The following is a 20,820-nucleotide window of genomic DNA, read 5'->3' as shown; positions in this document are numbered from 1 at the left end:
TTGAGTAGTGGATATTACCAGATCCCGATGGCTGATGACGTCATTTATATGTCCCCTGGGATTCTTCCAGTTCGAAAGGATGCCCCACGGCATATTGGGAGCCCTTGTAAACTTCCAGCGGTTCATGGAGAAGACTGAGGGGAAATGAACTGGTTTGAGGTTTTGGTGTATTTGGATGACCTCATAGTATTTGGATTCAGCTTGGAAGAACATGAAGCGAGGCTGCTGAAGGTTCTTGGCCGCCTGAAAGCTGAAGGGTTAAAACTTTACCTGGACAAGTGCCGGTTCTGCTAAACGTCTGGTAACTATGTCTGAAACAACCTCACGGAATGGAGCAGCGACAGACCCGGCAAAGATAGAAGCGGTGACCATTTGGGCAAGGGCTCAGGCTGTGAACGCTCTGCGCTCGTTCTTCGGGTTCTGTGGAAAAATATCGGAGATTCGTGAAGGGAGACGCCAAAGTGAGTCACACATTGACTCAGCTTCTGTGTGGTTACCCTCCCGTGGGGAGAGCGAAAAATTGAAAGCAGCCCTTTGCACAGAGGTGGGATGTAAACTGTGAGGAGCCCTTTCTGTCGCTGAAGGAGCTGCTGACACAGGCGCTGGTGCTGGCTTTTGCGGAACCCCGATTGCCGTATGTACTGCACACATATGATGGTCAAGAGGTTTTTTTAGGGTGCATGAGGGAGTGGACAGTGACGGAGAGTGGGAGAGCATTCCTGACCCTGGGGTGAAGGCCGCGTGTCAGTTTGCAATCACAATGAAGGCAGAGGGAACAGAAAGACAGGATCGTGCGGTGAATCATCTGGCAGCTTCTGATAACGCCATTCCCCAGGTTTACTGTAATCTGACTGCTCTGAAGACAAATCAGCTGCCGGAATTGAGTTCTGCTGAGCGAAATGTACCGGGCATTTGCACTATTTGGTCAGTGGTCGAAAAGAGAGACATGGCTCAGGCTGTGAAGACGAAACACGCTTCGGTGCCTCCATGACTGAAAGAACGCCCTCATTTGGAGTTGAAGAAAACATACCAGTTCAGGTCATCCCCGGGCCGACTGAATGAAATCAAGCCGTGCATTCGCAGCAGACGAATTTTTCTTTACGTCCGATTTACTAAAGCAGTCGGGCGTGGTTAAGATAAAATGGCAGAGATAAGAGATCCAGTATGATACAGTTGATGAAGGGCCAGCAAGTTTAGAAGCAGATGATGTGGGTAAGATGCCTGTAGCGAAGGACAAGGGCAGACAGAGCAAAGAGATCAGTTCTACCGCAGAGGTGAATTTCAAATGGCGAGGATTGCAGGACTGACCCTGCCGCATTTAGATGCGTGCAGCATTTGGAATGGAATGGACCGACAATTAGACACTGACGTCATGGGCGTCACTGAGTACCGGCTGAAAGACGGCCGAATGTGGGAGCTTAACATCTAAGGATATCCTTTTTTGTCAACAGCACATGCAGGAAGGCACATGCGTTGGGATGGCTCTGCTGGTAACAGATGATATAACATTTGTAGAAAGATGTTAGGGTCAGAGAATGTGGAATCTTTGTAGGTGGAGTGGGAAATTCTACGAATAAATACACATGTGAATAATATATAGAAGTCAGAATGATAGAGAACATGTGTGTATTACGTTGCAAAGGGAACTTGGAAAGGGCATGTAGGAAGGAAATCGTGAGTTAAATAGGAGGGCAGATTCAGGCAGATAAGGGAGACTGCCAAGCGGAGCAGTCATCAAAGGAGCGTTCATCGACCGAAGTGATCTCAGGCAGAACGGTAGGGCTTTGGTTCATCCGGGATTCTTGGACAACGGGTCGAAGTGAGGTATGTAAACTCTGAGGAAGAGAAACAGGATATATGTCTGTGAGGCCAGTGTTCTGTACTGGGTGTGAGATGTGGGAAATCCGGGAGACACCCAGCCTGCTGGACGACTACATGCACATCAGGTGCGTCGAGCTGCTGCTCTTTAGGGACCGAATTAGGGTACTAGACAGGTAGCTCGGTGACCTTCGTCCTGTCAAGTAAAGTGATGAGGTGCAGACAGGTGTTATAGGCAAACCAGGATATGACGAGCTCCCTACAGCTCTTATCTGTCACCTCCTCATTCTCCCTTATGAGTTGAAGATAATCAACTGCTTCTTCAGATCGTTCAAACGTTCTCAGAGAAGCGGCAGCACCGTGCAGCAGGTGCAGATCTGATTATCCGTAAAGATGGACGCCATGTAGACCTCTCGCATCGCAAACTCAGTAGCAAACACCGCCTCCGGAGCAATTGGCACTGTAAGATGAGAAATGGAGAAGTACGAGCACAATGATAAAGTTGTTACCTCCCTTAAGTCTGAGGAACTGAGACAGGCGCACTCTAAAACTTAGCACACTAAAAGGCACTGCCGCGAAGCTGCAACTGAACTTTCCGCCGTTCCTGTTGAATCCCTCTCCGTTGACTGGACCCTTCACGACACGCATGCCTCTGCATGTTGGTCAAATTACTGGTATTTCCACCGTGAAGACAGATGCAAACTACCTATTCCGCTCATCCATCCACCATCATTTCCCTGAATTCCATTCAAAGCTCTCCAGCACAATTTGCAATAGCCCATTGTTTTTGTCTCCGTATTTTCAATTCTGTTCTTTTGATGTCCACCTTAATCTCACAAAGTGCTCTGCTGAGATCTCACGTGACTTCCACATCCAGATCTTAAACCCAGTTCATGTGCTCAGCCTTTCGCCCCGTTTCATTACTCACCCGAGATCGGCCCCCGCTCTGATCTCCCCTCCCTGCACCGAGCCCGTCCCAGTTCTGCGTCGCTCAGCATCCCGCTTTGCTGGCACGTCCGCTGATTCTTTGTCTTTTTGTTCACATTGTTCAAAGTCATTCACTTTGGCACTAACGTTCTGACGTGAGAACAAAGTGACGCTCTCTTATGATCGGGAAATGGTTCAAATTATGGTTTAATGAGACGGGAAGCAGATGAGTTCCGGATTACGGAGATATAAGTATTTCTATTTTGTCCACAGGGCCGACGAACATACCACAACTGCACCTCCGATGCCTACTCGCCTTGACAGGTAAATGGAAATCGAAGACAGTGATTATGCGCGGGACGAAAAATGAACCAGAAGTGCTGCTGTATCGCGCGGGTGGTGTCGGGAGCGCTCTCGTAATACCATGTAATTTAGCTCGTTAAGCAATCACATATATGTCAACTTGTTAAAGGGTTTCCAAAAGCCGAAGAAAACAACAATTGACTTTTCTCGTTGGTCAGAATTACTGGAGCTGTTAGGCGTGGTTAAACGAATATGGCAGTTCTCAGGGATTGAGTATGATACGATTGATGTCGAGCCCGCAGTAGAGGATGTGTGCATTATGCTTGTAAGGGAGGACAAGTCAATGATTGATTACAAATGCCGACAGAGCAAAGAGTTAAATTCTACCACAGAAACAATGTTCAAAGGGCGAAGAATTCAGGATTGAAGATTCCCCATGTAGATCCAGGCAGCCTTCAGAATGAAGAAGAGGAACTCGTGGTGCAACCAGAATCTGGTCGCTATAACGTCGTGGGCGTCTTTGAGTAGCGGCTGAAAGAAGACCACAGTAGAGAGCTCAGCATCTGTGGATATACTTTGTATTTAAAGGACAGACGGGAAGGCGTATGCGGTGGCGTGGCCCTGTTGATATCAGAAGACATTAATTCTTTAGAAAGAGGTGAGAGAGAAAGTGGATACGTTGTAGGTGGAGTTAGGAATCTGTAAGATAAAAAAAATATATATTTGTGCTCGGGTTTACTCAGGGAAAGTTATCTTGGACTGGCTTTTCTGTAATAACTCAGGTTTTACTCGGAAGCGTAAGGAAAATGAACCCCGAGGAGACAGTGATTGTATTATGATTGTATTATACTTAAATTGCAGATGAAAATGTATAACTCACATGTAGCAGTATTGCAATGGAATTAAGGGATGTCCAGGGGCATGAGAGAGGTGCTTGCCCAGGTGGATTGGAGGGTACTATCGGAGCGGTTAATGGCACACCTGTAATTAATAAAAATTATAGTAGTATCTCAGAAGACGCAGGACGCATATGAACCACAGAAGGTGAGATTCACAAGTGGCCAGGATGGCAGCTAATGGACGATAAGGACTGCATGAAAGCTAAAGAAAGGGCAGTTAAGGTAGCAAAAGTGAGAAGACAGTTGGAGGATTAGGATGCTTTTAAAATATATATATTTTTTAAAACACCCAATAAGCTATGTGAGGGATATATTGACATATAAGAGTAAACTAGCAAATACAATATGGTCAGGATAGTAAAAGTCGTTTTAAATTTTTTTAAAAGTTATATAAAGGAAAAATGGAATTTAGAGTTGATATTGGAACACTGGAAAATGATGCGGGTGCGGAAGTAATAGGGGCAAAGAAATCGCCGGTGTCCAACTGGTATACTGCATCTTTCTTCATCGTGGACAACTCCTATACATTGTACAAGGCATTGGTAAGGACGAATTTGGAGTACTGTGTACAGTTCTGGTTACCGAATTATCGGAAAGATGTCAACAAAATAGAGAGAGTACAGGGAAGATTTACTAGAATGTTACCTGGGTTTCAGCACCTAAGTTACAGAGAAAGGTTGACAAGTTAGGTCTTTATTATTTGGAGCGCTGAAGGTTGAGGGGGCCGTGGATAGGTTTCATTTTTCCATTGAGAGTAGGGGATATTCAAAGAAAGCATTGAGTTGAGAGTAAGGGGACAAAAGTTTAGGGGTAACACGAGGGGGAATTTCTTTACTCAGTGAGTGGCAGCTGTGTGGAACGACCTCCTGGTGGAAGTGGTAGAGGCAGGTTCCATTTTGTCATTTTAAAAAATGGATTTGTATATGCACAGGAAAGGATTGGAGGGTTATGGGCTGAGTGCAGGTAAGTGGGACTAGGTGACAGTAAGCGTTCGGCACGGAATAGGAAGGCCGAGATGGCCTGTTTCCGTGCTGTAATTGTTATATGGTTATATGATTATATGGTGGGCTTCCGGATGGGGTAGATTCGGAGCGAGGGTCCAAAGGATAGCGACGATTGGTGGAGGCCGATTTTGAACAGTTGTCCTATGAGGGAGCTGTAACTTGACGCACAGACTGTTTAATACAATATATATATACTTTTTTTTTTTAAATTTCGTTTCTCTACTAACCAGATAGTCAAAGGAAAAGTTATCAGGCTTAATTGTTTAGACGCATATTGTGTATTGTTTGTTATTTCGGGGTACTGATTGGTAACAGGGGACAGATCCTGCAGCATCCACCCAAAGGAGAGTTCTTAAGTTTGGCCAGGCCGGGCGGTATCAGCCCCTCTATTAAGCCGCTAGGCGAAGCGAGATTTACAAGTGTGGGGGCTCGTCTTGGATTGACTCCATTGAATGCGTTGATTACCCTGAGCAATGAACGAGTGGCGCAGGTATTTGTACTCCGGATGAATTGTTAATTCCGCTGTTATTACCCTTAAGGTTGCGATTCTCAGTGGAGGTTTGATGAAAAAGCGGGCGCAGGTGTCGTTGTAATGCAGACCAACGCTGAGTTAGCTGGGGGCGAGTTCTGTCATTTCTGAGGAGTGCGGGGAAAGAGTGTTCGGATTTGGAATGTTGAAATAGACCACGTCCCACGTGAAGTATAAGAATATCCGCCCTTAATTCTCTGAAGAATAAATGGAGAAAGCAAATTTAAAGACCCAGCTGTGGCAGGTTCCGCCTATGCACTGGATTAACGCCCACTCCTGAGATGAGGGCGGAAGGGACTCTCAGTTATTAGATGAGTGGCAGTGCAGGATGATGAATGGTTGAATGATTGAATGGGCGGGCCGCTGACGCTGTGAGAGCCGTCAGGTTAAATTATGCCGTAATGACAGCTGTCAATTGTCTGCAAGCACTGGACCATGCTTTTGGTCCGACTGGAGGCCCACTGCAGCTCATGGTGTGGTTTCAAAACATGCGTCAGGAGAAGGGAGAGAAGCGTTCTGATTTTATTTTTCTTCTAGAGAGGCAGCTAAATTGCTTGCGGCGCAGATGGGTCATTCGGGAGGCTGAGTTGGATGAGTTAAGAATGGACCAGATAGTCAGGGGCACCCAGTCCTATGGCCTGATTTCGTGGCGTCTCCTGCATCTTTTGTTGAACTGATCAGAGAGGTACAGAAAGAGGAGAACGCGGCGGAGGCGCGGGAGGACTCAGTCAGCAGTGTACACTCCTCGTTAGTAGTCCCCTGCGGTGAAGTGACCACAGATACCCTACCCCGGGGAGCCGTTGAGGAGATTGTGGGAGAGTTGAGAACGGAGATACGTCGCCTGTAATCAGCGGGTGTGACCCCGCCCCCATTAGTTGCAGCTGACGAGGGTGGATTCCCCAAGGGGTTGAACAATGCAGGTGTCACGCCAGAAGGAGAGTGAGCCCCCAGGTACCTCAGCAGGGACAGCCGTACGGAAAACTTAGAGGAGACACTGAGAGGGAGCGGCCTAGTGTCTCTAGGGAACACCTATCCGGCAATGTAACAAGAATCCCCAAAGCAACAGATCCTATTCCTGAAGGCTTAGTGGTTCCACGCTCCAGTGTGTCACTGTGGATAGAGAGTAATTACGATAAAGCCACACTCGAAACCAGGTCGCAGGTCACGTTTCTGTACCGTTCGTTTTACAACCGGTATCTGACGCACATACCCTTGACACCATTGGACGCACTGGAGATTTGAGGACACAGTGCTGTTGATCATCCATACGACGGTTATTTGTCAGTGAAACTGGAGGCTGATGTGGGAGTGTCTGGGGTTCTTGATACAGTGGTCCTGTTTTGTCCGGAACCTGTTGAGAAGGGCGGCGTTTCAATACTGGTACGGACCAACACACCTCTAGTAGACCCGGTATTTCGAGCTGCTTTTGAGGAAGTGTGTGGCAGCATTGGTCTGGATACCTAATTTAAGCAAGGGACTGTGTGGTTCAGCCAGTCGAAGCTAATAGTGGTACCGCCTGGGGAAGAACAGAGAGTGATGGGGACCCCCACATTTCCCGGAGTGATTGAGAGCGAAACCCTCTATGTGGATGTTCCGGAAGATCACGAGGGGAAGTCCAGATTTCCTGCTTGGGCACTGGTGAGGTCCGAACTTCTGAAGCCCTCGATTGTACAGGCAAGCAGGATGGCAGTGATTTTCAGGAACACTACGAATAGGGAGGTTAGATTGCAGCTGGTGATGTCCCTGGCGCATTTTATTCCCGGTGACGGTAATGTCTAGTGTCACTGTCAGGCACGCCGGGGAGGGACTATTGGAAAACGGGTGGGTGGAGTTGATCGCTGAGTCAATCAACTCGGGGGAATGCCCGGTACCGCCGGGTTAAGGAAAGGTGTCTGGTAGAGAAGATGTTGAAGATGAAAGGTGTCTTTTCCATTGGCCAGTGTGATGTGGGTCGTTCCAAGAGCACTGCACACACTGTGCGGGTGACCGAGGACACGCCTTTTAGAGAGAGGTCGCGGCGACTGGACCCTGCAGACTTGGAAGACGTGCGGCAGCATTTGTGTAAACTGAAGGAAGCTGGGATCATCACTGATTCCCGAAGCCCCAAAGCGCTCCAGTAGCAGTGGCCCAGAAGAAGAACGGGAAGGTACGCATGTGTGTGAACTATACAACTCCGAACACTGCACCGTCCGTGACCAGTATACAGTCCCGTGTGTCGAAGAGGTGCGAAGTGGTTTAGTGTGCTCGATTTGAGTAGTGGATATTACCAGATCCCGATGGCTGATGACGTCATTTATATGTCCCCTGGGATTCTTCCAGTTCGAAAGGATGCCCCACGGCATATTGGGAGCCCTTGTAAACTTCCAGCGGTTCATGGAGAAGACTGAGGGGATATGAACTGGTTTGAGGTTTTGGTGTATTTGGATGACCTCATAGTATTTGGATTCAGCTTGGAAGAACATGAAGCGAGGCTGCTGAAGGTTCTTGGCCGCCTGAAAGCTGAAGGGTTAAAACTTTACCTGGACAAGTGCCGGTTCTGCTAAACGTCTGGTAACTATGTCTGAAACAACCTCACGGAATGGAGCAGCGACAGACCCGGCAAAGATAGAAGCGGTGACCATTTGGGCAAGGGCTCAGGCTGTGAACGCTCTGCGCTCGTTCTTCGGGTTCTGTGGAAAAATATCGGAGATTCGTGAAGGGAGACGCCAAAGTGAGTCACACATTGACTCAGCTTCTGTGTGGTTACCCTCCCGTGGGGAGAGCGAAAAATTGAAAGCAGCCCTTTGCACAGAGGTGGGATGTAAACTGTGAGGAGCCCTTTCTGTCGCTGAAGGAGCTGCTGACACAGGCGCCGGTGCTGGCTTTTGCGGAACCCCGATTGCCGTATGTACTGCACACATATGATGGTCAAGAGGTTTTTTTAGGGTGCATGAGGGAGTGGACAGTGACGGAGAGTGGGAGAGCATTCCTGACCCTGGGGTGAAGGCCGCGTGTCAGTTTGCAATCACAATGAAGGCAGAGGGAACAGAAAGACAGGATCGTGCGGTGAATCATCTGGCAGCTTCTGATAACGCCATTCCCCAGGTTTACTGTAATCTGACTGCTCTGAAGACAAATCAGCTGCCGGAATTGAGTTCTGCTGAGCGAAATGTATCGGGCATTTGCACTATTTGGTCAGTGGTCGAAAAGAGAGACATGGCTCAGGCTGTGAAGACGAAACACGCTTCGGTGCCTCCATGACTGAAAGAACGCCCTCATTTGGAGTTGAAGAAAACATACCAGTTCAGGTCATCCCCGGGCCGACTGAATGAAATCAAGCCGTGCATTCGCAGCAGACGAATTTTTCTTTACGTCCGATTTACTAAAGCAGTCGGGCGTGGTTAAGATAAAATGGCAGAGATAAGAGATCCAGTATGATACAGTTGATGAAGGGCCAGCAAGTTTAGAAGCAGATGATGTGGGTAAGATGCCTGTAGCGAAGGACAAGGGCAGACAGAGCAAAGAGATCAGTTCTACCGCAGAGGTGAATTTCAAATGGCGAGGATTGCAGGACTGACCCTGCCGCATTTAGATGCGTGCAGCATTTAGAATGGAATGGACCGACAATTAGACACTGACGTCATGGGCGTCACTGAGTACCGGCTGAAAGACGGTCTAATGTGGGAGCTTAACATCTAAGGATATCCTTTTTTGTCAACAGCACATGCAGGAAGGCACATGCGTTGGGATGGCTCTGCTGGTAACAGATGATATAACATTTGTAGAAAGATGTTAGGGTCAGAGAATGTGGAATCTTTGTAGGTGGAGTGGGAAATTCTACGAATAAATACACATGTGAATAATATATAGAAGTCAGAATAATAGAGAACATGTGTATATTACTTTGCAAAGGGAGCTCAGAAAGCGCATGTAGGAAGGAAATCGTGAGTTAAATAGGAGGGCAGATTCAGGCAGATAAGGAAGACTGCCAAGCGGAACAGTCATCAATGGAGAGTTCAGCGGTCGAAGTGATATCAGGCAGAACGGTAAGGCATTGGTTCATTCGGGATTCGTCGACAACGGGTCGAAGTGAGGTATGTAAACTCTGAGGAAGAGAAACAGGATATATGTCTGTGAGGCTGGTGTTCTGTACTGGGTGTGAGATGTGGGAAATCCGGGAGACACCCAGCCTGCTGGACGACTACATGCACATCAGATGCGTCGAGCTGCTGCTCTTTAGGGACGAATTAGGGTACTAGACAGGTAGCTCGGTGACCTTCGTCCTGTCAAGTAAAGTGATGAGGTGCAGACAGGTGTTATAGGCAAACCAGGATATGACGAGCTCCCTACAGCTCTTATCTGTCACCTCCTCATTCTCCCTTATGAGTTGAAGATAATCAACTGCTTCTCCAGATCGTTCAAACGTTCTCACAGAAGCGGCAGCACGGTGCAGCAGGTGCAGATTTGATTCTCCATAAAGGTGGACGCCATGTAGACCTCCCGCATCGCAAACTCAGTAGCAAACACCGCCTCCGGAGCAATTGGCACTGTAAGATGAGAAATGGAGAAGTACGAGCACAATGATAAAGTTGTTACCTCCCTTAAGTCTGAGGAACTGAGAGAGGCGCACTCTAAAACTTAGCACACTAAAAGGCACTGCCGCGAAGCTGCAACTGAACTTTCCGCCGTTCCTGTTGAATCCCTCTCCGTTGACTGGACCCTTCACGACACGCATGCCTCTGCATGTTGGTCAAATTACTGGTATTTCCACCGTGAAGACAGATGCAAACTACCTATTCCGCTCATCCATCCACCATCATTTCCCTGAATTCCATTCAAAGCTCTCCAGCACAATTTGCAAAAGCCCATTGTTTTTGTCTCCGTATTTTCAATTCTGTTCTTTTGATGTCCACCTTAATCTCACAAAGTGCTCTGCTGAGATCTCACGTGACTTCCACATCCAGATCTTCAACCCAGTTCACGTGCTCAGCCTTTCGCCCCGTTTCATAACTCACCCGAGATCGGCCCCCGCTCTGATCCCCCCTCCCTGCACCGAGCCCGTCCCAGTTCTGCGTCGCTCAGCATCCCGCTTTGCTGGCACGTCCGCTGATTCTTTGTCTTTTTGTTCACATTGTTCAAAGTCATTCACTTTGGCACTAACGTTCTGACGTGAGAACAAAGTGACGCTCTCTTATGATCGGGAAATGGTACAAATTATGGTTTAATGAGACGGGAAGCAGATGAGTTCCGGATTACGGAGATATAAGTATTTCTATTTTGTCCACAGGGCCGACGAACATACCACAACTGCACCTCCGATGCCTACTCGCCTTGACAGGTAAATGGAAATCGAAGACAGTGATTATGCGCGGGACGGAAAATGAACCAGAAGTGCTGCTGTATCGCGCGGGTGGTGTCGGGAGCGCTCTCGTAATACCATGTAATTTAGCTCGTTAAGCAATCACATATATGTCAACTTGTTAAAGGGTTTCCAAAAGCCGAAGAAAACAACAATTGACTTTTCTCGTTGGTCAGAATTACTAGAGCTGTTAGGCGTGGTTAAACGAATATGGCAGTTCTCAGGGATTGAGTATGATACGATTGATGTCGAGCCCGCAGTAGAGGATGTGTGCATTATGCTTGTAAGGGAGGACAAGTCAATGATTGATTACAAATGCCGACAGAGCAAAGTGTTAAATTCTACCACAGAAACAATGTTCAAAGGGCGAAGAATTCAGGATTGAAGATTCCCCATGTAGATCCAGGCAGCCTTCAGAATGAAGAAGAGGAACTCGTGGTGCAACCAGAATCTGGTCGCTATAACGTCGTGGGCGTCTTTGAGTAGCGGCTGAAAGAATGCCACAGTAGAGAGCTCAGCATCTGTGGATATACTTTGTATTTAAAGGACAGACGGGAAGGCGTATGCGGTGGCGTGGCCCTGTTGATATCAGAAGACATTAATTCTTTAGAAAGAGGTGAGAGAGAAAGTGGATACGTTGTAGGTGGAGTTAGGAATCTGTAAGATAAAAAAATATATATTTGTGCTCGGGTTTACTCAGGGAAAGTTATCTTGGACTGGCTTTTCTGTAATAACTCAGGTTTTACTCGGAAGCGTAAGGAAAATGAACCCCGAGGAGACAGTGATTGTATTATGATTGTATTATACTTAAATTTCAGATGAAAATGTATAACTCACATGTAGCAGTATTGCAATGGAATTAAGGGATGTCGAGGGGCATGAGAGAGGTGCTTGCCCAGGTGGATTGGAGGGGACTATCGGAGCGGTTAATGGCACACCTGAAATTAATAAAAATTATAGTAGTATCTCAGAAGACGCAGGACACATATGAACCACAGAAGGTGAGATTCACAAGTGGCCAGGATGGCAGCTAATGGACGATAAGGACTGCATGAAAGCTAAAGAAAGGGCAGTTAAGGTAGCAAAAGTGAGAAGACAGTTGGAGGATTAGGATGCTTTTAAAATATATATATTTTTTAAAACACCCAATAAGCTATGTGAGGGATATATTGACATATAAGAGTAAACTAGCAAATACAATATGGTCAGGATAGTAAAAGTCGTTTTAAATTTTTTTAAAAGTTATATAAAGGAAAAATGGAATTTAGAGTTGATATTGGAACACTGGAAAATGATGCGGGTGCGGAAGTAATAGTGGCAAAGAAATCGCCGATGTCCAACTGGTATACTGCATCTTTCTTCATCGTGGACAACTCCTATACATTGTACAAGGCATTGGTAAGGACGAATTTGGAGTACTGTGTACAGTTCTGGTCACCGAATTATAGGAAAGATGTCAACAAAATAGAGAGAGTACAGGGAAGATTTACTAGAATGTTACCTGGGTTTCAGCACCTAAGTTACAGAGAAAGGTTGACAAGTTAGGTCTTTATTATTTGGAGCGCTGAAGGTTGAGGGGGCCGTGGATAGGTTTCATTTTTCCATTGAGAGTAGGGGATATTCAAAGAAAGCATTGAGTTGAGAGTAAGGGGACAAAAGTTTAGGGGTAACACGAGGGGGAATTTCTTTACTCAGTGAGTGGCAGCTGTGTGGAACGACCTCCTGGTGGAAGTGGTAGAGGCAGGTTCCATTTTGTCATTTTAAAAAATGGATTTGTATATGCACAGGAAAGGATTGGAGGGTTATGGACTGAGTGCAGGTAAGTGGGAAGAGGTGACTGTAATCGTTCGGCACGGAATAGGAGGGACGAGTTGACCTGTTTACGTGCTGTAAATGTTATATGGTTATATGATTATATGGTGGGCTTCCGGATGGGGTAGACTCGGAGTGAGGGTCCGAAGGACAGCGACGATTGGAGGTGGTCGATTTTGAACGGTTGTCCTATGAACGAGCTGTAACTTGGCTCACAGATTGTTTAATAAGATTGGGCTTTTTTCCCTTTTATTTCGTTTCTCTACTAACCAGATAATCAAAGGAAGATTTATAAAACTTAATTGTTTAGACGCATATTGTGTATTGTTTGTTATTTCGGGGTACTGATTGGTAACAGGGGACAGATCCCACAGCATCCACCCAAAGGAGAGTTCTTAAGTTTGGCCAGGCCGGGCGGTATCAGCCCCTCTATTAAGCCGCTAGGCGAAGCGAGATTTACAAGTGTGGGGGCTCGTCTTGGATTGAATCCGTTGGATGCGTGTGATTGCCCTGAGCAATAAACGAGTGGAGAAAATATTCGTACTCCGGATGAATTGTTAATTCCACTGTTAATACCCTTAAGGTTGCGATTCTGAGTGGAGGTTTGATGAAAAGGCGGGCGCAGGTCTTGTTTTAATGCAGACCAGCGCTGAGGCAGCTGGGGGCGGGTTCCATCATTTCTGAGGAGTGCGGGGAAAGAGTGGTCGGATTTGAAATGACTAAATAGACCACGTCCCACGTGAAGAGTAAGAATTACTGGTAATATCCGCTCTTAATTCTCTGAAGAATAACTGGAGAAATCAGATTCAAAGTCCCAGCAATGGCAGGTTCCGCCTCTGCACTGGAATAACGCCCACTCCTAAAGGGGCGGAGGAGTATGAGATGAGGGCGGAAGGGACTCTCATTTGTTAGATGAGTGGCAGTGCAGGATGATGAATGGTTGAATGATTGAATGGGAGGGACGCTGACGCTGTGAGAGCCGTCAGGTTAAATTATGCCGTAGCGACAGCTGTCAATTGTCTGCAAGCACTGGACAATGATTTTAGTCCGACTGGAGCCCCAGTGGAGCTCATGGTGTGGTTTCAAAACGTGTCTGGAGAAGGGAGAGAAGCTAAATTTTATGTTTTTAGATTTTATTTTTCGTCTAGAGAGGCGGATAAATTGCTTGCAGCGCAGAGGGGACATTCGGGAGGCTGAGTGCGAAGGGTTAAGGGTGGACCAGATAACCAGGGCACCCAGCCCCATGACCTGATTTTCTGGGGTCTCCGAAAGTCTCAAAAGTCGCGCCCCCTCCATCTTTTGTTGAGCTGATCAGAGAGGTACGGAAAGAGGAAAACGCGGCGGAGGCGCGGGAGGACTCAGTCAGCAGGGTACAATCCTCGGTAGTAGTCCGCTGCGGTGAAGTGGCTACAGATACCCTATCCCGGGGAGCCGTTGAGGTGATTGTGGGAGAGTTGAGGACAGTAACGTCGGCTGTAATCAGCAGGTGTGATCCCGCCCCCATATGATGGAGCTGACGGGGGGGGGGGGTGGGTTGTGCTGTATCGCCAAGGGGACGAACAATGCAGGTGTTACGCCAGAAGGAGAGTGAGCCCACGGGTACATCAGCAGGGAGAGTCGTTTGAAAAACTTACAGGAGACACTGAGAGGGAACGGCCTGATGTCTTTGGGGGAACACCTTCCCGGAAAAGTACCAAGAATTCCCGGAAGCAAAAGACCCTATTCCTGAAGGCTTAGTGGTTCCATGCTCCAGTGTGTCACTTTGGACAGAGGGTAATTACGATAAAGCCATACTCGACACAATGTCACAGATCACGTTACTGCACCGTTCGATTTACAACCGGTATCTGACGCATTTACCCTTGACACCATTGGACGCACTGGAGATTTGAGGACTCAGTGCTGGTGATTATCCATACGACGGTTATTTGTCAGTGAAACTGGAGTTCTCGGAGGCTGATGTGGGAGTGTCTGGGGTTCTTGATACAGTGATGCTGTTTTGTCCGGAACCTGCTGAGAAGGGCGGCGTTTCAATACTTGTATGTTCCTCTGGTGGACCCAGTGTTTCGAGCTGCTTTTGAGGAAGTGTGTGGCAGCATTGGTCTGGATACCTAATTTAAGCAAGGGACTGTGTGGTTCAGCCAGTCGAAGCTAATAGTTGTACCGTTCGGGGAAGTACCGAGGGTGATGGGGACCCCCAAATTTCCCGGAGTGCCTGAGAGCGAAACCCTCTTTGTGGATGTTCCGGAAGATCACGAGGGGAAGTCCAGATTTCCTGCTTGGGTACTGGTGAGGTCCGAACTACAGAAGCCCTCGTTTGTACAGGCAAGCAGGATGGCAGTGATTTTCAGGAACACTACGAATAGGGAGGTCATTTTCAAGCTGGGGATGTCCCTGGCGCATTTTATTCCCGGTGACGGTAATCTCTAGTGTCACTGTGAGGCACGCCGGGGAGGGACTATTGGAAAAGGGCTGGGGGGAGTTGATCGCTAAGTCAATCAACTCGGGGGAATGCCCGGTACCGCCGGGTTAAGGAAAGGAGTCTGGTAGAGAAGATGTTGAAGATGAAAGGTGTCTTTTCCATTGGCGAGTGTGATGTGGGTCGTTCCAAGAGCACTGCACACACTCTCCGGGTGACCGAGGACACCCCGTTTAGAGAGAGGTTGCGGCGACTGGACCCTGCAGACGTGGAAGACGTACGGCAGCATTTGTGTAAGCTGAAGGAAGCTGGGATCATCACTGATTCCCGAAGCCCCAAGACGCCCCAGTAGCAGTGGCCCGGAAGAAGAACGGGAAGGTACGCATGTGTGTGAACTATAGGACTCTGATCACCGCAACGTCCGTGACCAGTATACCGTCCCGAGTGTCGAGGACGCCCCGGCCTGTCTGAGAGGTGCGAAGTGGTTTAGTGTGCTGGATTTGAGTAGTGGATATTACCAGATCCCGATGACTGATGACGTCATTTATATGTCCCCTGGGATTCTTCCAGTTCGAAATGATGCCCCAGGGCATATTGGGAGCCCTTGTAAACTTCCAGCGGTTCATGGAGAAGACTGCCGGGGACATGAACTGGCTTGAGGTGTTGCTGTATTTGGATGACCTCATAGTATTTGGATTCAGATTGGAAGAACATGAAGCGAGGCTACTGAAGGTGCTCGGCCGCCTGAAAGCTGAAGGGTTAAAACTTTCCCGGACAAGTGCCGGTTCCGCTAAAAGTCTGGTAGCTATGTCTGACACAACCTCACGGAATGGAGCAGCTACAGACCCGGCTAAGATAGAAGCGGTGACCATTCGGGCAAGGGCTCAGACTGTGAACGCTCTGCGCTCGTTCTTCGGGTTCTGTGGGAGGCTGAAGGCCTGAAATTTTGAGAGTTCAGAGTTTGTATGTTCCTGGCAGGGATAAAGGCAAAGTGAATAAGGATCAGGAATCTTGATTCTCTAGGGATATTGGATCTCAGATAAAGAAGAAGAGAGAGATTTATGACATGTATTGGAAACAGAGAGCAAATCAGGCGCTTGTGGAATATAAACAGTGCAGAAAAATAACACTTAGGAAAGAAATCAGGAGGGCTAAAATAAGACATGAGGTTGCTTTTGCAGTCAAGGTGAAGGATACTCCAAGGAGCTTCAACAGGATTATCAAGAACAAAAGGATAGTAATGGCTAAAATTAGTCCTCTTGAAGATGGAGTGGTCGGCTATATGTGGAATCAAAAGAAATGTGGAAGATCTTAAATTCTGTTTTTTTGCGCGTCTGTATTTCCTAAGGAAACTGACATGAAGTCAACGTAAACAGGGCAAAAAAGCAGTGAGGTCATGGAACCTATACAGATTGAAGAGGAGGAGGTGCTTGCTATCTTGAGAGAAATCAGGGTAGCTAAATCCCCAGGACATGGAAAGGTTTTCCCTCGGACCTTGAAGGAGACTAGTCTTGCAATTGAGGGGCCCTGGCAGATATATTTAAAATGTCGGTATCTACGGGTGAGGTGTCGGATGACTGGAGGATAGCTCATTTTGTTCTGCTGTTTACAAAAGTCTCTGAAGTTAATCCCGAAAATTTTAGGCCAGTAAGTTTGAAGTTGGTAGCACGTAAATTATTGGAAGGGTTACTAAGAGATAGATGTACAAGTATTTGGATAGACAGGGACTTAATAGGGAGAGTCAGCATGGCTTTGTGTGTGGTACGTCATGTTTCACAAATCTATTAGAATTTTTCGAGGAGGTTACCAGGGATGTGGATGAAGGGAAGGCAGCGGATGTTGTCTACATGGACTTCAGTCAGGCCTTTGACAAAGTCCTGTATAGGAGGTTAGTTAGCAATATTTTCTGTCGCTAGGTACACATGGCGAGGTAATAAACTGGATTAGAGATTGGCTCATTGGGAGAAGCCAGAGAGTGGTAGTAGAGGGTTGTTTCTCTGAGTGGAGGCCTGAGACTAGTGGTATGCCACAGGGATCAGTGCTGGGTCCATTGTTATTAGTCATCTATATCAATGATCTGGATGATAATGTGGCAAATTGGACCAGCAAGTTTGTTGAACATACAAAGTTTTGAGGTGCAGTGGACGGTGAGGAAGGTTTCCAAATCTTGCAGAGGGATTTGGACCAGCTGGGAAAATGGCGTCAAAAATAGCAGATAAAGATTAATACAGACAAGTGTGAGGTATTGCACTTTGGAAAGACAAACCAAGGTAGAACATACAATGGTAGAGCCCAGAGGAGTACAGTAGAACAGCGAGATCTGGGAATACAGGAATAAAATTCTCTAAAAGTGGCGTCACATGTAGATAGGGTCGTAAAGAAGCTTTTGGTATGTTGACCTTTATAAATCAAAGTATTGAGTATAAGAGTTGGAATGTTATGGTTAGTTTGTATAAGGCATTGGTGAGGCCGAATTTGGAGTATTGTGAGCTGTTCTGGTCACCTAATTACAGGAAGGATATCAATTAGTTCGAAAGAGTGCAGAGAAGGTTTACAAGGATGTTGCTGCGACTTGAGAAAATGAGTTACGTAGAAAGTTTGAATAGGTTAGGGCTTTATTCCCTGGAGCGTAGAAGAATGAGGGGAGATTTGACAGAGGTATATGAAATTATGATGGGTATAGATAGAGTGAATGCAAACAGGATTTTTCCATTGAGGCTATGGGAGTAAACAAAAGTGAACATGGGTTAAGGTTGAAGGGGGTAAAGTTTATAGGTAACATGGGGGGGGAGCTTCTTCACACAGAGAGTGGTGAGAGTGTGGAATGAGCTGCCAGTTGAAGTGGTGAATGCAGGCTCACTTTTAACATTTAAGAAAAACTTGGTCAGGTACTTGGATGAGAGGTGTATGGAGGGATATAGGCCAGGTGCAGGTCGGTGGGACTAGGCTGAAAAATGGTTCAGCACAGCCAAGAAGCGCCAAAAGGCATGTTTTTGAGCTGTAGTGTTCTATGGTTCTATGACTGTTGTATGCATTCTAGCCAATCGGGATTTTGTCGCCCTGTCTTTTGAAGCTGGTAGGAGTTGATTTTGAGGGCTTATGCCAGAGAGGGAGGGACATGAGGAGAGAAGGCGCGAATGGAGAGATTTGGTAGACCGCCGGACGGGGTGGACTCGGAGCGATGGTCCCAAGGGTAGCGACGATCAGAGGAGGTCGATGTTGAACTCCTGTCTGCGCTCTGAAACTTGTATGCAGCGTAAGACAGTCCAGAGATCCCAGGAATTAACCTCGTGAATCTACGCTGCACTTCCTCTACAGCCAGGATGTCCTTCCTTAACCCTGGAGACCAAAACTGTACACAATACTCCAGGTGTGGTCTCACCAGGGCTCTGTACAAATGCAAGAGGATTTCCTTACTCTTGTACTCAATTCCCTTTGTAATAAAGGCATGGCTGCTTGGTGATCTCTCGGACCCGATCTGAGACACTCCTGATCCTGGCAACTGGCAGACAACCTCCTCTGGCTACGCTGTCCCTTATCAAGACAGCGGTCATCTTTACCTCTCTGCTCTTTGAGCCACAGCACCAGTCTCAGTACAGGAGATCCGGTGTCTGTGTCTCCCCGTCATTGATCGTACTCCACAACAGCTTCTAATGTTCTACTCATAATTGTGGAGAAATTGCTACAGGTGTATTCTGTGCTTGCTGTGCATTTCCTTTGTTTTACTTGACAATCACACAGCTACGGTCTACTGCAAACTAGCTCCCTATTGCTGCTTTCTGTCACCTCTTCATTGTCCCGAATGCGTGGAAGATCATCGGCTGCTTTTCGATTTATTTCATACTTTCTTTCAGAAGATGCAACTCGGTGCAGTTTTTGCAGATTTGTCTATCGAAGAGAGATTCGTCAGATAAGGCGGAAAGTTCAATTGCATGTACTCAAGCCTGTACACATGCAATTGAACTTTCCGCCTTATCTAACGAATCCCTCTCTGTAGATTGGTTGCCGCACACATCATCGCACTTGAATGTTGGCCAAATTACTAGTGTCTTCCGCAGTGATGGTCAATGTAAATACTAATTGCGCTCATCCACCATGTCTCTGAATCCTATTCAAACCCCTCCAGCAACATGTTCAATTTATAATTGTTCCTTATAGACTATTGCTTCTTGTTTCGCTATCTAAAAATCTGTTCTTCTAGGATCCCAGGATTGTCCGTCTTAATTGTACAAAGTGCGCTCATGAGGTCTCACGTCGTTATCCACAGCCAGATCTTCAACTCATTTCAGGTGCTTGGCCTTTTGCCCTGTTTAATAACTCACCCGATCTTTGGCCCAGATCTCGCCTCCCCTCGCTACTCACTGACCGTCACAGTTCTGCATCGCTGAGCATTCCGCTTTGCTGGCAAGTCCTCTAAACCTTTGTTTATTTCAGATTCTTCAAACAGATCCCGTTTCAAACTAACCTGCTCGAATGTCTTGACAGCGAATGAGAAATGTGGTACGCTCTGACAGGACTGGGAAATGGACCAAAGGGTGGTTTAAGAAGTCGGGAGGTGATTACGTGTTACTGAGAAAGATTTTTCTAATTTTCCCCACAGGAAAAGCAGATGCAGAACATCTTCATCTCAGCGACGTTGTAAAAAGCCCTCGTAAGTAGAACTCGAAGACCAGGTCTGTGCACGGGGCGACTAAAGTGTTGCCGTATCGGGTGGCTGCTCCACCTGACTGACGGGTCGGAAACGCTTCGGTAACATTATGCGATCCTAGCTCGTTAACTAGCTTCGTGCGACACGTTGTGTCCTTAATAAGTTCCCTCATAAGCTGCAGCTCAGTGCACCTGGTGCAGATTTGTTTATCCGAGAGGGTGGACGAGGTCAAGACCTCCCGCATTGCAAAAACACCGCCGCTGTACCAATTCTCGCTAACCGACGAGGAATGGAGAAATTAGATCAAGTGATAAAGTTGCGGATACTTTTCCACCGCCTACGCTTGAGGATCTTGGACTGACGCACTCTAAAGCCTAACACACACAAGTGCATTGCCGGGACGCACGCGCTTGAATTTTCCGCTTTCCCATTGAATCCCTCTCTGCCGATGGGTGTCCGCACAACACATTTCCCTTGAGATGTTGCTCAGATTACTGGCGTCTTCCACAATGAAGATAGATTCCAAGTACCTGTTGCGCTTATCCATCATTTCCCTGAGTCTCATTCAAACCTCTCCAGCGTCACGTTCAATTTGTAACTGTGCCTTAAAACCTATCGCTTATTCTTTCAATATCTTCAAATGTGTTCTTCCAGGGCCCCTTTGTTGTCCACCTTAATTGTACAAAGTGCGCTGTTGAGATATCACGTGATCATCTATTGCCAGCTCTTCAGCCCGCTTCATGTGCTCAGCCTTTAACCCTGTTTAGTACCTCAGCGGAGATGTGGTGCAGAATTGAGCTCCCTCTCTGCACCGGGGCGGTCGCGGTTCTGCGTCGCTATACATCCAACTTTGCTGACAGGCCCAGTCATACGTTGCTCTCATCACATTCTTCAAACAGCCCTTTTCGAAATGACCTGTTGGAACGTTCTGATTAAAGTTTAAAACAGTGCACAGTGAGAGGACCGGGAACAAGTTCAAAGGTTGGGTTAATGAGCCGCGAAGCAGATAGGCTCCACATTACAGAGATATAATTGTTTCTATTTTGCTCACAGGGTTGGCCAGTTCAGTCCACTTGTAGGGATGGCTGTTTTTCAACTTGAGGGGTAAGTGGAAATTGAAGAC

At 47.1% G+C, this 20,820-nt stretch overlaps 1 protein-coding gene across 2 annotated transcripts in view; it reads left to right on the top strand.

Annotated features, from left to right (window-relative positions):
- The window catches only part of LOC140723190 (uncharacterized), a 93,100-nt gene that overhangs the window by 49,355 nt on the left and 22,925 nt on the right, over window positions 1–20,820 (top strand). The window contains exons 13-16 of one of the 2 annotated variants that reach the window (XM_073037799.1): window positions 3,019–3,069; window positions 10,747–10,797; window positions 19,650–19,700; window positions 20,751–20,801. In XM_073037799.1, the coding sequence (XP_072893900.1) occupies window positions 3,019–3,069; window positions 10,747–10,797; window positions 19,650–19,700; window positions 20,751–20,801 (204 nt within the window). The remainder of the gene's footprint in view (window positions 1–3,018; window positions 3,070–10,746; window positions 10,798–19,649; window positions 19,701–20,750; window positions 20,802–20,820) is intronic. The other variant, XM_073037800.1, reaches the window with a different exon arrangement.

The sequence above is a fragment of the Hemitrygon akajei genome, unplaced genomic scaffold (assembly GCF_048418815.1).
Source record: "Hemitrygon akajei unplaced genomic scaffold, sHemAka1.3 Scf000104, whole genome shotgun sequence".
Lineage (NCBI taxonomy): Eukaryota > Metazoa > Chordata > Chondrichthyes > Myliobatiformes > Dasyatidae > Hemitrygon > Hemitrygon akajei.
The sequence above is the reverse complement of the archived record's forward strand: the minus strand, read 5'-3'. Positions and strand labels throughout refer to the sequence as shown.